General features: G+C 54.8%; 1 protein-coding gene across 1 annotated transcript; it reads left to right on the top strand.

The window, feature by feature from the left end:
- Positions 1-1482: 1482 nt before the first annotated feature.
- Positions 1483-16504, top strand: ATP13A1 (ATPase 13A1). The gene is made up of 26 exons (XM_039868001.1): positions 1483-2133; positions 4357-4446; positions 4554-4744; positions 6193-6265; positions 6421-6576; positions 6660-6729; positions 6806-6912; positions 7446-7575; positions 7703-7758; positions 8314-8440; positions 8517-8654; positions 8731-8851; positions 9194-9351; positions 9705-9880; positions 9960-10070; positions 11002-11127; positions 11897-12005; positions 13360-13559; positions 13637-13733; positions 14352-14512; positions 14583-14697; positions 14787-14983; positions 15420-15562; positions 15746-15857; positions 15943-16086; positions 16172-16504. Exons 1-26 carry the CDS (start codon positions 1741-1743, stop codon positions 16280-16282), a joined length of 3612 nt encoding a protein of 1203 aa, XP_039723935.1. The 5' UTR covers positions 1483-1740; the 3' UTR covers positions 16283-16504.
- Positions 16505-17820: the final 1316 nt, after the last annotated feature.

Raw genomic sequence — 17820 nt, 5'->3', positions numbered from 1 at the left:
TTGTACACCTGAAACTAATACAATATTGTATGTTAACTATATTTTAATAAAAATCTTTAAATTAAAAATTAGTATATCAAATCAAAGGATACTTATGGACTCCTAACTACAATAAAACATTTTAGAAAACTGGAAAATTCTAACAGTATATCTATATAATTTCATCTAAATTTACAGAGTTTTTAAAGAATGGGATTGCCCTACATTCCTGGTCATTTTTTCACTTAATATGAGCAATTATTAAATAAGAGAGTCTTGATTTCTTTCTTAAATATGTCTCTATTTGGAATCCAACTTTGATTTCACAACTTCAAATTACCTCTATGCTTCAAAACCTGTCTCTCTGAGAAAGGGAGGTTTCATTTATGATGCTATCCAACGTGCTTCGGAGTGTTCAAAAATAATGAACATTTTGGAACAGATAGCAGTAATTATTTTATAAATGCAAAGACCTGATTGACAAATAACTGGTGTACAAAACAAACCTGTTTGAGAGAGCTAGAAATGAATTCCTACAAATTGTAGGCTTTAGTTTGAGAGGGTATTTAGCATCTGAATGACACCAAGAATCAAAGTAACTGTGAACTTGATAAGGAAAGCATATCAAAGTGATGTCACCTTTGACTGTTTAGTTTTATCACTAGATTAAAAAAAAAAAAAAGATGTCCTAAAGTTTGCAGGGCATTAATTACAGGGAAGTATTACTTAAAAAGAAAACTGAAAGAATAATACCCTACTACGTAATTGTCTAGAAATGAACGTCATTGTTATTTTTATTAAATTTGAATGCTATCCAAGTCCTAGTTCATTTAAGTTCTCCTTTTAGAAAGTTTTACATTTACGTATCTTAAGACTATGCCATACACTACAGTCTAAAAACGTAAATATCCAACAGAGTGTAAAAAGTAATACAATTGCCGTATCAGAGGACACAAAGAAACATTATAAAAATATTGTTATACTTTTTTCTTCCACGTATTGTTTAACTAATTCTACTATTAATTTTCACCGTTAAGCATTTTTGTGGTTTTATTCAAATAATAGCATTTATGTAACAAAGTTAATAATACAAAATAATACAGCATTTCAACCAATTTTTCGTATTTTTATGTTAAAGAAGTAGCTTTGTGTGGGTATTACTACATGACGGCTTTGGTCCAGCATGGCTGTGTCCTTTGTTGGTTCGCTAACCCTATCAGCCACAGCCCTGCCCAGGACCCTGAGAGACCCATCTCCCCCGCCGGGCGACCAACCTGGAACACCAACTCATCACAAGCCCCGCCCTCATAACAAGTCCCTCCCCTTCGGCGCGACGAGGCCCAGCTCCCTGAAGGCCGGCACTTCCCGGACTGGCTCCGCCTCTGCAATGTCCAGGCTTTGCCCCTCGTGACCCAGACAGGCCTGTGCTGGTGCAATCACGGAGGAGGGCCAGCCGCTTCCGGTTCGTTCGAGGTTGTCACGGTAGTGCCCAGCCCGCCTTTTCCGGTCTCAGTCCGGCGTGGCAGAGTGGGCAGGCGTTCTAGCCCTTTTAGACCCGCTCTGTAACGGCGACGCCCTGCCCCATTTTCGGGCCAACCTGCTGTCGCGGCACCCTGAGTAGCCACTTCCGGACCCAGCACCCTATGTTGCCTGGCTCTTTTTACCGCCGGCTGCCATGGCGGCGTCCAATGTTCGCCGGAAGTAAAGCATCGAAAGTGGGGGCGGGGCCTCTGCCCGGAAGCAAGCGCGGTGCTGGAAAAGATGGCGGCGGCGGTAGTGGGCAACGCGGTGCCTTGCCGGGCCCGGCCTTGCGGGGCTCGGCCAGGCGGGCAGCCCAAGCCCAGGCCGCAGCCGCGCACGCTCCTTGCCGCCGGGCCGGCGCTCATAGCGAACAGCGACGAGCTGGTCGCCGCCGTGTGGCCGTACCGGAGGCTGGCGCTGCTGCGGCGCCTCACGGTGCTGCCGTTCGCGGGGCTGCTCTACCCGGCCTGGCTGGGCGCCGCGGCCGCCGGCTGCTGGGGCTGGAGCAGCAGCTGGGCGCAGATCCCCGAGGCCGCGCTGCTCGTGCTCGCCACTATCTGTCTCGCGCACGCGCTCACTGTTCTCTCGGGTCATTGGTCCGTGCACGCTCACTGCGCTCTCACCTGCACCCCGGTAAGTGTGCGGGCACAAGTCCTGACCCCTAAAGGGTTGGTCCTGTTCGCAGGTCGCAGCCACGACATTTATGTAGATCCCCAGCCCGACCCGGGCCTCTCTTCTGCTGGACTTCGGTCCCCAGCGGCGCCCTATACCCTGTAGCGCTGACATAATTTTCGTCCCGCTGCTGACATGCTGTGCGACCCTGACGCAGGAATTCCTCCCCCGGTGTAGTTATTTAGATTCCATAACTTAATACCTGTAAAAAGCTTAGCCCAAGGCCCGGCATATGTCGTTGTCTGATAGGGCTCGTTAATACTAGCTCGCATTCTATCGAGTACAACAGCACTATCTTCCTAGTCGTCTGTTGCCCACCCTGGTTTTCAAAGTGTAAGGCCAACCCGCGGGATGGGTTTTCATGTCTGTGAAGCTTTGTTTGAAAACAGCATTCCTGCTGTCCAGTGCTCAGATGCGTCAGGTGCTACTACCAAAATGAGCTTGAAATGCAGTTAATCACAGCGTTTAAGAGGAGCAAGAGCTATTTGTGAGCAAGTGACTTCACTGCTTGGAATCTCTGTTTCCATCTACAAGATGAGGGTGACGATGGCGAAGACTGCTGTCAGAATAAGACCTTTAGCCCCTAGATCTGGATGCATGAGAGCTGCCCTGGGTCAACAGTTGATATCCATGACTGCCATGGCCCTCTGGGCCTGCCTCATATGCATCGGCAGGTTTGTAGCTATGGGCGCTGAGGTCAGCCTCCAACCAACTTCCCCTCTGACCCCAAGTGTGTGTCTGCCAAAAGAAGAGGGAAAAGGAACAGCACCAATGGCTGATGAAAGAGACAGGTGCCCCCCTCCCCATTTTTGACTTTGAATATGGACTGAATCCTTTTTTTCTTGAGAAAGTGCAATCTCCCTCATCCAAACAATCCTCACTCCAGGGGAGGGGCTCAGACTTCTTCTGGGCTTGGTAGATTCAAATCAGTACAATGAAAGATGGCAGCAAGGGACAGAAAAATGGAAAGGAGTTGGGTAGTGTGACACCCCCCCCCAAACTCCCAGCTGTCTTTTGGCCTGTAGCTTAAAAGTGTGACTTCCTCTCCACGGATGGAGAACAGGGAGGAGCTAAGCACCTGTTAGGTTAGGGCAGGCAGATCTGGGTTTGCATATCAGAGATCTCAAGACACCGGTGCTTCTCTCCAGGTTTCAGTTTCCCCTTGTGCAAAGTGAGAACGTAACACCTACCTTGGGGTCCTGTTGTGAGAAGAAACATAATATCTGCAAAGCGCCTGATATGGGGCTAGGCCTGTGTAGCACTTTGCACTTTTCTTCCATGGCGTTACCAGAATTCAGTTATGTGTTTGTCCTTGTTTTCTGCCTTGTTTGTATTGTCCATAAACTCTCCAAGGAGCGGGGCTTTGTTTTTTCAGGTCATTGCTGTGACACCCCACCCCCCCTTCAAACACAGGCAGTGCTGCGTGTAGCAGAGCGGCAATGGAGTGCGTGCAGCTCATGACTGAGGGCGTGCTAATTGAGCTCCATTCAGTGCCTCCACATCTTAGGTGCTGAGGAAACAGCAGTGAACAAAACAGACAAAACCTATTTCCTTCATGATATTAGCGAGAGAGATAGAGCTCACACCCAGCAGACAGTGCTGAAGAGAGAGAATAGGGATGAGGATAGGAGCATTGTGAAAGAACTTTACATGGGGCATCCAGGGGTAGCCTCCTGAGAAGAAGACGTTTGAGTACAGGCCTGGAACTGTGTGACCACATGTTCTAGGCAGAGAGAACAGCATGTGCCAAGACCCTTAGCTGAGAGGCAAGGACAAGCCTACAACCTCCTTGGTTTTTCTTGCTGGAGGACACAGTGAGAATAGTAATGGGTTTGGGGGAGGAAGCCAAGCAACAGTGGGCCTGTTGGGCTGTGACAAGGCTGTGACATGAATCAAGGCCTCGTGCTGGGCAGTGTTCTTGCTCTTTGAGTTTATGTCATCGTCATCAGAGCCCTGGGCATTGGACGCTATCCAAGACCCCGATTTTATGATACAGGATCAGAGGAGAGTCAACATGGTGTACCTTGTCCCAGTGACACAATGGGGAGTGGCCAATCCAGCACCTGGAGCTCAGTGGCATATTCCAGAAAATGTCCACAGAACTCCTGCACCCAAAACCTCCCCAGTGGAGGCTGTGGGACGGGGGTTAAGAAGGACTCAGCAGCATCACTTTGTTTCTCACAGGAGTATGACCCCAGCAAAGCGACCTTCGTGAAGGTGGTGCCAACCCCCAACAATGGCTCCACTGAGCTCGTGGCTCTGCACCGCGATGAGGTAGGGACCACCTGCTGTGCCTCTCAACACAGGGCTTAGGTGGGATTCCCAGGCATTGACACCCCCAAGTCAGGGGGCCTCTGCCACAGACATGCCTTCTCCCACAGGGCGAAGATGGGCAGGAGGTGCTGTCCTTCGAATTCCAGAAGATCAAGTATTCCTACGATGCCCTGGAGAAGAAGCGCTTCCTCCCCGTGGCCTTTCCTGTGGGAAACTCCTTCTCTTACTACCAGAGCAACAGAGGGTTCCAGGACGACTCAGAGATTCGCATAGCCGAGAAGAAGTTTGGGAGCAACAAGTGAGTCTTGATATCCTCATGTGTCATCCCTGCTGACAGAGCTGGGCCTCTGCCTGTGATTACAGGCCATGCACCTATCCTAGCCAGGGGCCCCTTTCCCGCTTCTGCCCCTTCATACTTCTGAGTTGGGGTGCCTGAGAAGTGGGATGGAGGAGTCCACCTTTTCAACAGAAAATTCCAGGTGAAGGTGGCACCCTTTGAGAAACATATTCTAGTTTTGCCTGAACCTGCCAGCTGACAGGAACCCCCTGGAGGACTTAGGGCCAGGAGCCCTTCCTCGGGAGCCTGGCCCATTGCCTGCAAGAGTTGGCTGTTCATCTTTGTCTTGTTTTGTAATTCCCCTTTTCATTTTAAATTCTTTTTTTAAATGGAGGTTCTCGCCATTTTCATACGTATCCTGGCACTTAAAGAATGGTGAGAAGAAGGACATCAGTGATGAGCATAGCTTGTATTTGTACCAGGTAGAATGGCAGGAGCTCTGTGTGCCTTTTCTTCTTTAATCTTCAACAAAACCGCCAATGCTGACCTGTGGCTAGGAGAGGGCAGAGCTGAGTTTTAGAGTCCCCATCCCAGCCACCATGGTAGTCATCCTGAAAACCCTCAGAACTTCTAGGGTATTCTTTCCTGACTTAATTGTTTACCACAGCCATCAGTCTGACAGGAAGAGTTATAAGAAACGTTTACCGATCCTTACCCCCACTTTGGTCAGCCATGGTGGCAGCCCGGAACATCCGCTATCATATCCTTGCTCATGCAAAGGTGCCCAATGCAATACAGGGTGGGACTCAGTTATTCATTGTTATCACAGTGGGAGACCACTGTGGCTTCTTTCTCTCACGTCCCATGTCTAGGATGTCAGTTTAAAGAGCAGAGCGAGGACAGGCCCTAGTTGTGCTGGCCAGTCCTCTGGCCAGACAGCCTACTACATACAGTGCTGCAGACATACCCTTAGGCTCAGCTTCTCACATTCTGAAGCTCATTCAGGGAGGTTTTGGGAAATCCTAGCTCCAGACCTCCCCTCTCCAGAGTGGGGTGGGGCTCAAGTACCATGTTGCAGGCCCCAGGGGGCTCTTCAACATCTGGCTACCAGTGCTCCTCTGTGTAGCTTCAGGGCTCTTGTCCCAGTCAGATGTTCCTTCTTTACTTGCCTTGTCACCTGACCAGATGATGGGTTCTCATATCTCACCAACATCAATTTGGGGCAGCTGCCTGCAGAGCCTGTTCGAAGTTTCGTCTGGGTTCTGTGGAGCAGAGGGCTGAGGGTAGTCAGCATGCCTGCCCTGGTACCCTGGGGACGAAGAGAGCCATAATTGAATGGGGCATCCTATCTAGAAGCTTGCCAGGGCCCTTCATTTCCTGAGGAGGTGTGCAGTACCACGAAGTAGAGGTGTCAGTGGGGCCTCTAAGGACTTCCACCATGACTAGGCCCGAGGTCTGGTTTCTTGCAGGGCTGAGATGGTGGTGCCTGACTTCTCAGAGCTGTTCAAGGAGAGAGCCACAGCACCCTTCTTTGTGTTCCAGGTAAAACAGCAGCTCCAGCCCTTCTCCCCACCCCCATTTTTTAGGAGTTTCACAGCCAGAACAACCTATGTCCAATTCCATTCCTCATGGGTCAGGGTCCATGGGTGGAACAGCCCTCAGTGTGTAACCAGTCCTCATTGCGTCCCCGGGGACAGGTGTTCTGCGTGGGGCTCTGGTGCCTAGACGAATACTGGTACTACAGTGTCTTCACGCTATCCATGCTTGTGGCCTTCGAGGCTTCCCTGGTGCAGCAACAAATGCGAAACATGTCTGAGATTCGGAAGATGGGCAACAAGCCCCACACAATCCAGGTGTGGCCAGCAGGGTCCCCACGGTCTCGGGTGGGCCTGGTGTAGGCTTGTCCCCAAAGCTGACCAAACCCCACCCCACCCAGGTCTACCGAAACCGAAAGTGGAGGCCCATTGCCAGCGACGAGATCGTTCCCGGGGACATCGTCTCCATCGGTGAGACCCAGTTCTGCTCCATCCTAGTGGCAGGCCAACCTTGGCTTCTAGTTGACCCTCTGGCCCTGCCCCACAGGCCGCTCGCCGCAGGAGAATCTGGTGCCGTGCGATGTGTTGCTGCTGCGGGGCCGCTGCATTGTGGACGAGGCCATGCTCACGGGGGAGTCAGTACCACAGATGAAGGTGTGCAGCAAGGGAGTCAGGCCACTCGGGTGCATCGCTGACTCACCCTTGGAGCCACCAGCCAGGACAGGGCCAGCATCCTGCCCAGGCACAGATGGAGGTGGGATGGAGCCCCGGCCCGGGAGGCTGGACAAGGCAGAGTGGGTGCAACATCTGGACAGAGCTGCCAGGTCTCCTGGGGGTCAGTGTCCTGCACGGAGGGAAGCTGGGTGGAAGTGAGAAGAGGACACAGAGTTTCACAGTGTTGGGGCATCCGGATGCCCTGGGGTATCAGAACAAGGTAAACTGAGAAATGAGGAAGGTGTGATTTCTGGGACAGGCCAGGTGCCAGGTCAGAGGGAGGCGATGCGTGTGCAGGTAGAGGAAAGTTAAAGTGGGGCCTCTATCCCTGGCGAGATGCGCTGACCTGGGCAGGGAGTCCTACGAGGAGTAGGCAGGCTTCTCCAGCCCCAGGGTCCAGCTCTCCAGAGACAGGGTGGACGACGCTCAAGTGGGATGGGCCGTCAAATTCACTGTCCTCCCTTTCTCCCTAGGAGCCCATCGAAGACCTTAGTCCTGACCGGGTGCTGGACCTACAGTCTGACTCCCGGCTCCACGTAATCTTCGGGGGCACTAAGGTGGTGCAGCACATCCCCCCACAGAAGGCCACCACGGGCCTGAAGCGTAGGTGCCTTGCGGGTATCTGAGGTGTCCAGGACCCATCACCCCCATCCCCTCCACATCTGCTGGGCCATGGGAAAATTGAAATGAACAGACACGAGTGACATTGATTCTTTTTTTGTCTCCGCAGCGGTCGACAGTGGGTGTGTGGCCTACGTCCTGAGGACTGGGTTCAACACATCCCAGGTGTGGCACTTTGCCTGGCTCTGGGGAGGGCGGGCCCCAGGGCAGGTGGTAGACAGCGGCCCTGTCAGACTCAAGAACGCCCACCCCACAGGCTCACTCTGACAGCAGGTACTGGGCCAAGGGCCTTGCAGAGGTGAGCTACAGACCAGGCCTGTTCTCCCCAGCTGAGAGCCTGGTGGGAAGCAAACAACAGACCAGCTGTTACCATATGCTTTGGGGTCATGAACAGAGTCGAGCCCATGAACTCATTAGAGCAGCAAGAGGACTCCTGGGCAGGGACAATGGCCAGACCTTCCATGAACTGCTGTTCCCTGTCTCAGACGCCACTACCTTCCCCAATTCCCAGGCCTCTGCCATTGGTGTGCCTATCTCTTAACCGAGTTGCAGCCACCTACATGTGGTCCCTGGAGTAGCTGCTTCCTCGGCTGCAGGACTCACTCAGTGGCCCAGGCAGGTGCTCCCTGTCAGCCAAGGGAGGATCTGGCTCTGATGCCCTCAGGTGGGGGAGGCTGCCACCCACACCCCATCCCCCAGGAAAGGTCTTTGTCTCTCCAGGGCAAGCTGCTGCGCACAATCCTCTTTGGGGTCAAAAGAGTGACTGCAAACAACCTGGAGACCTTCGTCTTCATCCTCTTTCTCCTGATCTTTGCCATCGCAGCAGCCGCATATGTGTGGATTGAAGGTGAGCGCTATGCCCCCTACCTGTCTGCTGGGTCCTGTGCCCACCACCTCCAGGCTGGCAGGCCCTGTCTTCGCAGGCACCAAGGACCCCAGCCGGAACCGCTACAAGCTGTTTCTGGAATGCACACTGATCCTCACGTCAGTCGTGCCCCCTGAGCTGCCCATCGAGCTTTCTCTGGCCGTCAACACCTCCCTCATCGCTCTGGCCAAGCTCTGTGAGTGCTTGGGGCAGGGACAGGACACTGAGGGGCTAGTTCTGGCGGGACTCCTGACCCTGGCTTCATCTCTCAGACATGTACTGTACGGAGCCCTTCCGGATCCCCTTTGCTGGCAAGGTGGAAGTATGCTGCTTCGACAAGACAGGAACCTTGACCAGCGACAGCCTGGTGGTGCGTGGTGTGGCTGGACTCAGGTGAGTGTGGAGGCCAGGGCCTTGAGGTGGCCAGCCAGCAGCAGAGGGCCTTCTGGGAGCTCAAGGGGCTGACTGCCCCACCCAAGCCCCCAAAGTGAGGGCCTGTCAGAGGCCCTACTGCAGAGATCTGATCCAAGGGGCTCCTGTGCAATCTCAGTATGAGTGACAGTGACATGGGAATCACCTTGGTCGTCTGAAACAGGCACAGGTGTTACAAGGACCACATTTAACTGCACTGCCCATGCAGTGACTGGCATGGAGTATGGGGGTCCATCCCTCATCCTGGCTGACAGTCCCCAGGGGCTCCTCCTTCCTGTAACCAGCTGTTCCCTGTCCTTGCAGAGATGGGAAGGAGGTGACCCCCGTGTCCAACATCCCTGTAGAAACACACCGGGCCTTGGCCTCCTGCCACTCCCTCATGCAGCTGGACGACGGCACCCTGGTGGGTGACCCCCTCGAGAAAGCCATGCTGACAGCCGTGGACTGGATACTGACCAAAGGTGAGGGGCTAGAGTCTCGGGTCCAGTGCAGACACACTGCCCGCTCTCATACCCTCAGGCCTGCAGTCCAGACCCCTCAGAGAAAACTGTGTCCAGCTCAGACCAGCAGGCGGGCAGATGTCCCTGACCTAGGACAGGCCACACCCTTGGGGTTTTCCCTGGGTTGGAGCCCACCCCACCCAAAGCTACAGGGCAGGATCCTCTGAGTCCAGACCTTCCAGCTCTGACCCCCTGAAGCCAGGAGCCCCCACAGGCCCCGGGTTTGGGGGTGGGGGTAGGGAGGAGGGACAAGCGGGGGCCTGGCTGCCTCTTTGGAGCGAAGGCCCTCAGGACTCGTACTTATTTGTTTCCAGATGAGAAAGTATTCCCCCGAAGTATTAAAACTCAGGGGCTGAAAATTCACCAGCGCTTTCATTTTGCCAGTGCCCTAAAGCGAATGTCCGTGCTCGCCTCCTACGAGAAGCTAGGCTCCACTGACCTCTGCTACATCGCGGCTGTGAAGGGGGCCCCTGAAACCCTGCACTCCATGGTGAGCTGGGCCTGGCCCCGGGGTTCATGGGGGAGGTCAGCGCGAGGCGGTTGGTGACGTCTCCCTGCATTCCCTGCAGTTTGCCCAGTGCCCACCCAACTATCACCATATCCACACGGAGATTTCCCGAGAAGGAGCCCGCGTCCTGGCCCTGGGGTACAAGGAACTGGGGCACCTCACCCACCAACAGGTAAGGACCCAGGTTTCCCCCTTGCCAGACCCTCCATCCACATCACCTGTGGCCCCTCAGTGCTGCTGTGAGCAAGCACGATTTCATCTTTTTCCTCTCTCGTCTCTACCTTTGGAGACTCCAGGCGGCATTCGGTCCTCGGTCCCTTCTCCTCTGGGTGCCCTGCCCCCATGGGACCCCATCCCATCCTCAAGCCCTGGCCACCTCCGCCCACCCTCCCACACCCACAGGTCCTCATACGCCCTTGGGGGAACATCGGGAGGCGTCTCGATTCCCCATCTCCAGCCCAGCCCTATCCCTTCCCAACCCAGCCACCTGGTCACTGCATGATTTAGGAGCATCCCCAGCCCTACGCACCCCCCATGCCTCATCAGCTTTCCTCCCACCTCTACTGCCAATGCTCCTCCTCTCTCTGCTTCTGCCTTGGCCCTCATCCAGGCTGTTTGCACCCAGCAGCAAGAGAGCCTTCCAGAACTCACATATGGTCACACCCTCCTCAGAGCCACTCCTGCTCAACACTTCCCCTGACTGCCCCTGTTCCCTTGTCGTCATCTCTCTCATGGCACTCAGTACTCTTAATTCTGTGATTTTCTTTATTGCCCACCTCCCCCGGAAGAAGACAAGCTTTGCGAGGGTGGGGATTTTTTGGTTTCTGGCATGACGTACAGGGTGAGTGTATGCCGAGTAGTTAACAAAGGAGAATTCTGACTTTACTGACAAGAGCTGAGCCACAGGGCCTCCGTGATGTACTGTGTGCACTGCGGGGAGTGGAAGTATCGTCATGGGTGGGAACCACCCAGCTACTGTGACACCCCTGTGCCACAAGAGAGGACAAGGCCTTTTCTGACCTCCTTACTTACCCAGCACGTTGTTAGAGCTTGGGAAATGGAGGAGGGGCCGGTCGTGAAGGTACTGCCATGTCTGTCCACAGGCCCGGGAGATTAAGCGAGAAGCCTTGGAGTGCAACCTCAAGTTCGTTGGCTTCATCGTGGTCTCCTGCCCACTCAAGGCTGACTCTAAGGCTGTGATCCGGGAGATCCAGAACGCCTCCCACCGGGTATGGCTGCTGGACTCCACACCAAGCAGCTCAGGCAGGCGGGTGGGACTTGGGTCTTTTTTACAGAGAAGGGGATATGACAGCAGAGGATACTTCCACCTTTAGTGGAGCAAGCAGGGGTAGGTGTCCGAGTCTTCACAGGGAGGACACCATGGCTAAGCTTTGTCACAGCTTGGACACTCAACTGCCCTGGGCTTGAGGCTACTGTCCAACCCAGCTAGGCCTTCCCTTCTCATAGTGCTCCCTTGGGCCCCCAACACCCATGGGAGGCTAAGGCTGGGTCGGGAGAGGTAGATTCAATACCCACACAGACCTTGTCTGTCTGCCAGTGGCTTTGGTCTGTTCATCCTGGTGGTTGTGTTCTCTAGTTTGGGAGTCAGGATGCACTTCAGGGCGTGGGAGGGAAGTGAGCAGTCTCAGAGAGTAGTAACGTGGTTATTCCCACCCCTGACACTCAGCAGGCCTCTTCAGCTCTAAGCTGAGAGGCCAGAGCATGTGGTTCCCACCCATCCTACACATAACTTCCTGGGCTGCTACCAAACCAAGAAGGTCCACACCAAGAGCTGGTTTGTAGTTTGTACTGCAAAGAAAATGTATGGGTGTTGTCAGAAACACACGCATGTATTGTTTTCCTAAAATACCCTCAGGTGGGGGTTGATTGTGGCTTCCAGAGCCAGGACCTCCCTCTGTGGCCTTCCTTAGAGGGGCCTCAGGCACCAGGTCTTCAGGCTGGAGTTCTTTTCCACTGAGCCTCTGTCCTTCTCCTCAGGTGGTCATGATCACAGGTGACAACCCACTCACTGCCTGCCATGTAGCCCAGGAGCTACACTTCATTGAAAAGGCACACACGCTGATCCTGCAGCCTCCCAGAGAGAAAGGTGAGACCCTAAGTGACTGGGAACTGGGGGAATTGTGAGTCCAAGAACAGCTCCTGTCCTGGTGGCTGTCCTGCATGCCAGGCCTGAATAGCACACCTAGTGTCACTTGAGTACCTGTGACAGTGGCAATAGTGTGACACGGACCTATGGATCACAGTCCTCCTCGGGCCATCTGACCAGGGAGCTCCATACCGATGTGTCCAGATAGTCACTGGCTCTGGGATGAGTCACTTAAAACCTCAAGGCAGTTGGCTACAGTCACACCGACTCTAGGCCTGGCGGGTTGCCTTTGCTCAGGGGCTGCTGGTGCTCAGGATGGCCAGGCCCTGGGCACAGGGCTTGGTGTACATTCCCATATTCCTCCACCCTGCACAGGAAGCCTTACCATCCTTGTGCCACATGGAAGGAAGCCATCCAAATCAGCTGTTGGGACCCCACTTCATAGACAGTGAAACAGAACAAGGTCCTTGGTCACTGTCACTAAGCATTGGAACCTAGATAGCCTGACTCCAACCACTGGCCACTGTTAGGTGACCAAAAATTGTTCACTCAGTTGGCTGCAAGCGATACCCCTGAGTCAAACTAATCGATGGGCAAATCCAGCCCCAGTCCCTCTCTGGCTGGTGGGATGCAGTCTGTCAGTGCCAAGAGATGGCGCCCAGTGCAGGGCCTGGCAAGGAGGCAGCATGCACCAGGGGCATTACAGGGCTACAGGCCAAGGGAGGGTATTGGTAGTGCCCAGGCAGGGCAGCTTCTGGAACCTCCTGGCCTTTCCCTCAGTCTACACTGCTGGGCCCAGGGCTCCATTCAACTCCAGGCACTGGGCTCTTCAGAGCCCAAGGATAGTAGGCAGGTAGTCCACAGGTAGCTCAGGACTTTTGGCAAGTGTAGCTGCACTAACAAAAGGACAACAACAAAAGCTGGGTCAAAGTTGGTTTCCTGCCCAGCCAGCTCAGGGTGAGCCGTCCAGTGCCAAAGGGGCCAGTGGGCCAATCAACTGGAAAGAGGGAGTAGAGAGCAAGTGTCGGGCCAGAGGAAGTGACTCAGGGTGTCCTGGCCCTGGGAGAGTGCAGTTTCAGGCAGGGGCGCAGGGGTGGGCTAATTAACATGCTGGGGATATGCCCAGGTTCTAGGATCCCTCATCCGTATTGAAGGGTTCTATGGACAATCTCTGTGGGGCACCCAGGGGTCCAGGATATAGGTAGGTGTAGATGTAGTTATGGAGAGATAAGGAAGGCCGAGTCAGGAAGGTGCTCCGGAAAGGAGAGGCTAGGACCGGGCATGTGGGATCTGAGTGAGGAGGTCTGCCTGGGCAGCTGAGCCCCATCCCTGACCCTGGGCACCGGCCCTGCAGGTCAACCCTGCGAGTGGTGCTCCATCGACGGCAGCATCGTGCTGCCCCTGGTCCAGGGCTCCCCGAAGGCGCTGGCCCTGGAGCATGCGCTGTGCCTCACAGGCGATGGCCTGGCCCACCTACAGACTGAGGACCCCCAGCAGCTGCTGCGCCTCATCCCCCATGTGCAGGTGTTTGCCCGCGTGGCCCCCAAACAGAAGGTAGGTTCAGGGGTGATGCTCGGGCGAGAACCTGAGGCAGCACGTAGCCCTCACTTGGCCTTTCTCTGCCCACACAGGAGTTTGTCATCACCAGCCTGAAGGAGCTGGGCTACGTGACCCTCATGTGTGGGGATGGCACCAATGATGTGGGTGCCCTGAAGCACGCTGACGTGGGTGAGCCCTGTGGGCAGGGGCTGTTCCTTGTTCTGCCAGTTTGGGCTCAGCATCGAGAACAAGTCACCAGGCATGAGCAAGCAGCAAGGGGATGTGGCAGAGCCATTAGGATTGGGGATTCAAGGGTCTGTAAGGGCAGGAAGGACAGACACAGGTGTCTGAGGCACAGTGCGTCTGATGGGGAGAGTTTGGGGAGCCAGGGAGGCTCTGTGGGGCAGATGTGACTTGGTTTGCTCAGGCCCCCTGGGCACAGAGATCAGGGAGAAATGGAACAAGTGGGGATGCATAACCGGAGCGGAAGCACTGCCAGTGATTCCCAGCCTTGGATCAGTGTTGACAGAACATATTTTTTGGCTTTTTTTATCGACTACATTTATTGAGTAGTATTTACCTCTTAGAATCATGATCCTTGGCAATAAACTACTTTGGAAATCGGTTTTGACCCGTTTAGAGTTGTATTTTATGAGTTTTGGTTTTTAAGTAGTTTGTAGAAAATGAAATAGATGCTCTCCAAGGTGTTCCTTGGGGAAGTTTGGCTCCATCTTGGCATTGAGCAGATACCACACTCTGGCCCGAAGCCAGGGGACTCTACTAGATCCTAATGCACACAACCCCCAGGTGTGGCACTTCTGGCCAATGCCCCTGAACGGGTCATCGAGCGGAGGCGGCGGCCTCGGGACAGCCCCATCCTGAGCAACAGCGGTATCAGAGCCAATTCCAGGGCAGCCAAGCAGAGGTTGGGGCTCCCGCCCCCAGAGGAACAGCCCACCTCTCAGAGGGTGAGTCTTGGGAAAGGGGCACCAGCACCCCCTTGTGGTTCAGTCTCATTGCCTGCCTCCCACCCCACAGGACCGCCTGAGCCAGGTGCTGCGGGACCTGGAGGATGAGAGCATGCCCATCGTGAAACTGGGGGATGCCAGCATTGCAGCACCCTTCACCTCCAAGCTCTCATCCATTCAGTGCAGTGAGTCCTGCCACCTACCCTGTCCCCCCTGCCCACCCTACATGGCATCCATGCCCACACCTGCCTCTCCCCTCCCCCCATCTGCGCAGTCTGCCACGTGATCAAGCAGGGCCGCTGCACGCTCGTGACCACACTGCAGATGTTCAAAATCCTGGCGCTCAACGCCCTCATCTTGGCCTATAGTCAGAGCGTCCTCTACTTGGAGGGTGTCAAGTTCAGCGACTTCCAGGCCACACTGCAGGGGCTACTGCTGGCTGGCTGCTTTCTCTTCATCTCCCGCTCTAAGGTAGGCTGGGACCCCAGGCAAAGCAATAGCTCCCACCTTAGCCAAGGGCACCCTCTGCCTCTCTGAGCCATGGCACCCTCCCTGGAGGTGCTGATAGGCTTCGTGGATTTGTGGCCAGGGATGCTTGGGCCAGCCAGGACAAGACGTTAGAGGGGCCGCCATGTATTATCTTATTTCTTCCCCACAACAGCCCTCAGAGTGGGAGCTATGGTCCCCGTGTTACAGATGGCATGATTGTGGGGCAGGGCAGGTGTCCACTGAGACTCTTTCCAGTGGCACAGCTTGGGCCCCAGCACTGTCCACAGGCAAGCCGGGCTCTGGGGGCTGGTGCTGACCTGTAGCCTCAGGATGTGGTGACTGCCCTGCACCAGGCCTGCGGAAGGCTCTCTGGGCTTTGATACCCATCCATCTCTTTGCACCCCCGCCACCACTGCAGCCCCTCAAGACCCTGTCCCAAGAGCGGCCCCTGCCCAATATCTTCAACCTGTACACCATCCTCACGGTCCTGCTCCAGTTTTGCGTGCACTTCCTGAGTCTCGTGTACCTGTACAGGGAGGCCCAGGCCCGGAGCCCTGAGAAGTGAGTACTGCCCCAGCAGGTATTGCGGGGGGCACCCAGAGCCGGCAGCATCCCTGTGGTAGGAGGTGGGAGGAGGATGCACTTGCAGAAGTCAGCCTGGGACAACCAGGGCCAGGCAGAGCCCTGGTTATGTGCAGGGGCTGCGGGAGCCATAAAAAGGCCCTGATCTCACGCTTCATATAGGCAGGAGCAGTTTGTGGACTTGTATAAAGAGTTTGAGCCAAGCCTGGTCAACAGCACCGTGTACATCATGGCCATGGCCATGCAGATGGCCACATTTGCCATCAACTACAAGGTGAGCCAAAGCCCCAGCCTGAGCATGTTCTACCCACCTGCTTAGCCCCCACAACACACAGCAGTCCATCCATCTGTCCCTGCAGGGCCCTCCCTTCATGGAGAGCCTGCCCGAGAACAGGCCTCTGGTGTGGAGCCTGGCCGTGTCTCTCCTAGCCATTGTGGGCCTGCTCCTTGGTTCCTCACCCGACTTCAACAGCCAGTTTGGCCTCGTGGACATCCCCGTGGAGGTGAGTAACCCTGTAGACGTGGCCCTGGGACACAGCCTGGGCTCATCAGTGGGCACCCAGCTGACTATCACTCCTTGCCCTGCAGTTCAAGCTGGTCATCGCCCAGGTCTTGATCTTTGACTTCTGCCTGGCACTCCTGGCTGACCGCATCCTGCAGTTCTTCCTAGGGACACCGAAGCTGAAAGTGCCTTCCTGAGACGACTGTGCCAGATTCTGTTGTTTGTCCTGCTGCCGCCAGGCAGGAGTATCATGTGGGCCCCGGGAGGGAACACTGCCCCCACAGCAAGGCTGGCCCAGCTTTGCCCACCAGACTGAGCTGGGACCACCCCCTCCACAATGGCTGTCCGCGGGCCTGGCTGGCAGACTAGCCCCCAGCCAGCATCTTTGGTAAATAAAGCAGCATACACAATTTTAAGAAGCCCTGCCTCCACCTCTGTCTGCACCGATCAAGGGGTCACCAGGAGGCTGGGTGGTCACCGAGGAAGGTCCTGGCATACTCCTAGAAGGCTGTGTGAGGTTGTTAATGACACTGCAACGTAGCACTTGGGTGGGCTGATCTTGTAACACAGAGAGCTCTGCCTAATTCCAGGTTTAATAAGCACCCCCATACTTCTGTGGTCTCAACTTCACATTTTGACACACACTTGGGCTGGTGGGGGGTGGTCTTAAGATGGGTGGCATTCCCACATCATTACAAATACTGACTCAGGTCACACTCGTTGGATACCTGAGGCCCTGAGCCACACAGGTGCTGTGCCATCTCAGAGCCAGGCTTTGACCTAGCAGCCTGGAAGGTGCTCAGCCCTCATACTGACACTACTAGCAGCCTTCTCAGCCTTCATACTGACACTACTTCTTTTCAGAGGCGCTCACTCACTGTAACTGAAGTACGTCAGAGTATGTAGGCAGCATGAGAACTGAGAGTCACAGCCAGTCGGAGATTTGCCTTCTCAAGAGCCAAAACCTTTAGAAAGCGAAGTTATAAACAGTCATTTCCATCTAGAAAGTATGAGTAAAGGATAGAGATACATTTTTATAACTGACAAGTTGCATTGGACAACAGGCTACCAGACGCAGGTCAGCCTTCAGGGCAACCTTCCAAACCCAGTGCTCAGTGGGGAGCACTCAACCCTTTCCAGCGCAGACCCCTTGGTCATCCTCAGCAGCCCACCCCTGTCTGGCTTCCCCATCAAGTGGAATGTGGCCTGCAGTCCAAGGAAGGCCTTGAGAAGTGAGAGGGGCCAGCTAAGGATGTTCATGAGCATCAGGTGGGCCTTTAGTGCTGGCCAAGGTCTCCAGAGGGGTAGTGACCCCAGGTCCCACTCCTTAGAGGGGTTGCTGTGGTCGTGTGGAATGTAGGGGGCAACAAATTCTTGATACAATCTGAGGTGACTTGGAGGGGAGCACTCTAGAATTGGGTTTGCCAGGGATGATTCTTTGGGGCCTCAGGTCAGGATCTATGTGCCCCCAGAGAGGTGTTAGTGGTGCTTTTGGCTGCGCTGTAATGCACTGTAATCAAGAGCCTGATCTAGCATTGAAGGTCACCGGGGAGGTTCGGCTGGAATTAGAATTGGACAACAGGCCTGTACCAGGGGCTCCATGGCTCTGGTAGGGCGGAATAGGTTCAGGGGTCCAAGAGACCCCTTGGCAGGGCGGTCACTGGGCGTGTAGAAGGTTCGGGAACAGGTTGACTCTGGGGTCACTCTGGGAAGAGTGTGCTGGTAGGGGAACCTT

The sequence above is a fragment of the Pteropus medius genome, unplaced genomic scaffold (genome assembly GCF_902729225.1).
Source record: "Pteropus medius unplaced genomic scaffold, Ma_sr-lr_union100, whole genome shotgun sequence".
Taxonomy (NCBI): domain Eukaryota; kingdom Metazoa; phylum Chordata; class Mammalia; order Chiroptera; family Pteropodidae; genus Pteropus; species Pteropus medius.
This window is presented reverse-complemented; position numbering and strand designations above follow the sequence as displayed.

Excerpts from the sequence above, each read along its gene's own strand:
- ATP13A1 (XM_039868001.1), top strand. The coding sequence starts at position 1,741 with ATGGCGGCGGCGGTAGTGGGCAACGCGGTGCCTTGCCGGGCCCGGCCT. Across the intron at positions 4,745-6,192 it reads AAGAAGTTTGGGAGCAACAA|GGCTGAGATGGTGGTGCCTG; the intron begins GTGAGTCTTGAT and ends GGTTTCTTGCAG. Across the intron at positions 14,513-14,582 it reads AACAGCCCACCTCTCAGAGG|GACCGCCTGAGCCAGGTGCT; the intron begins GTGAGTCTTGGG and ends CCCACCCCACAG.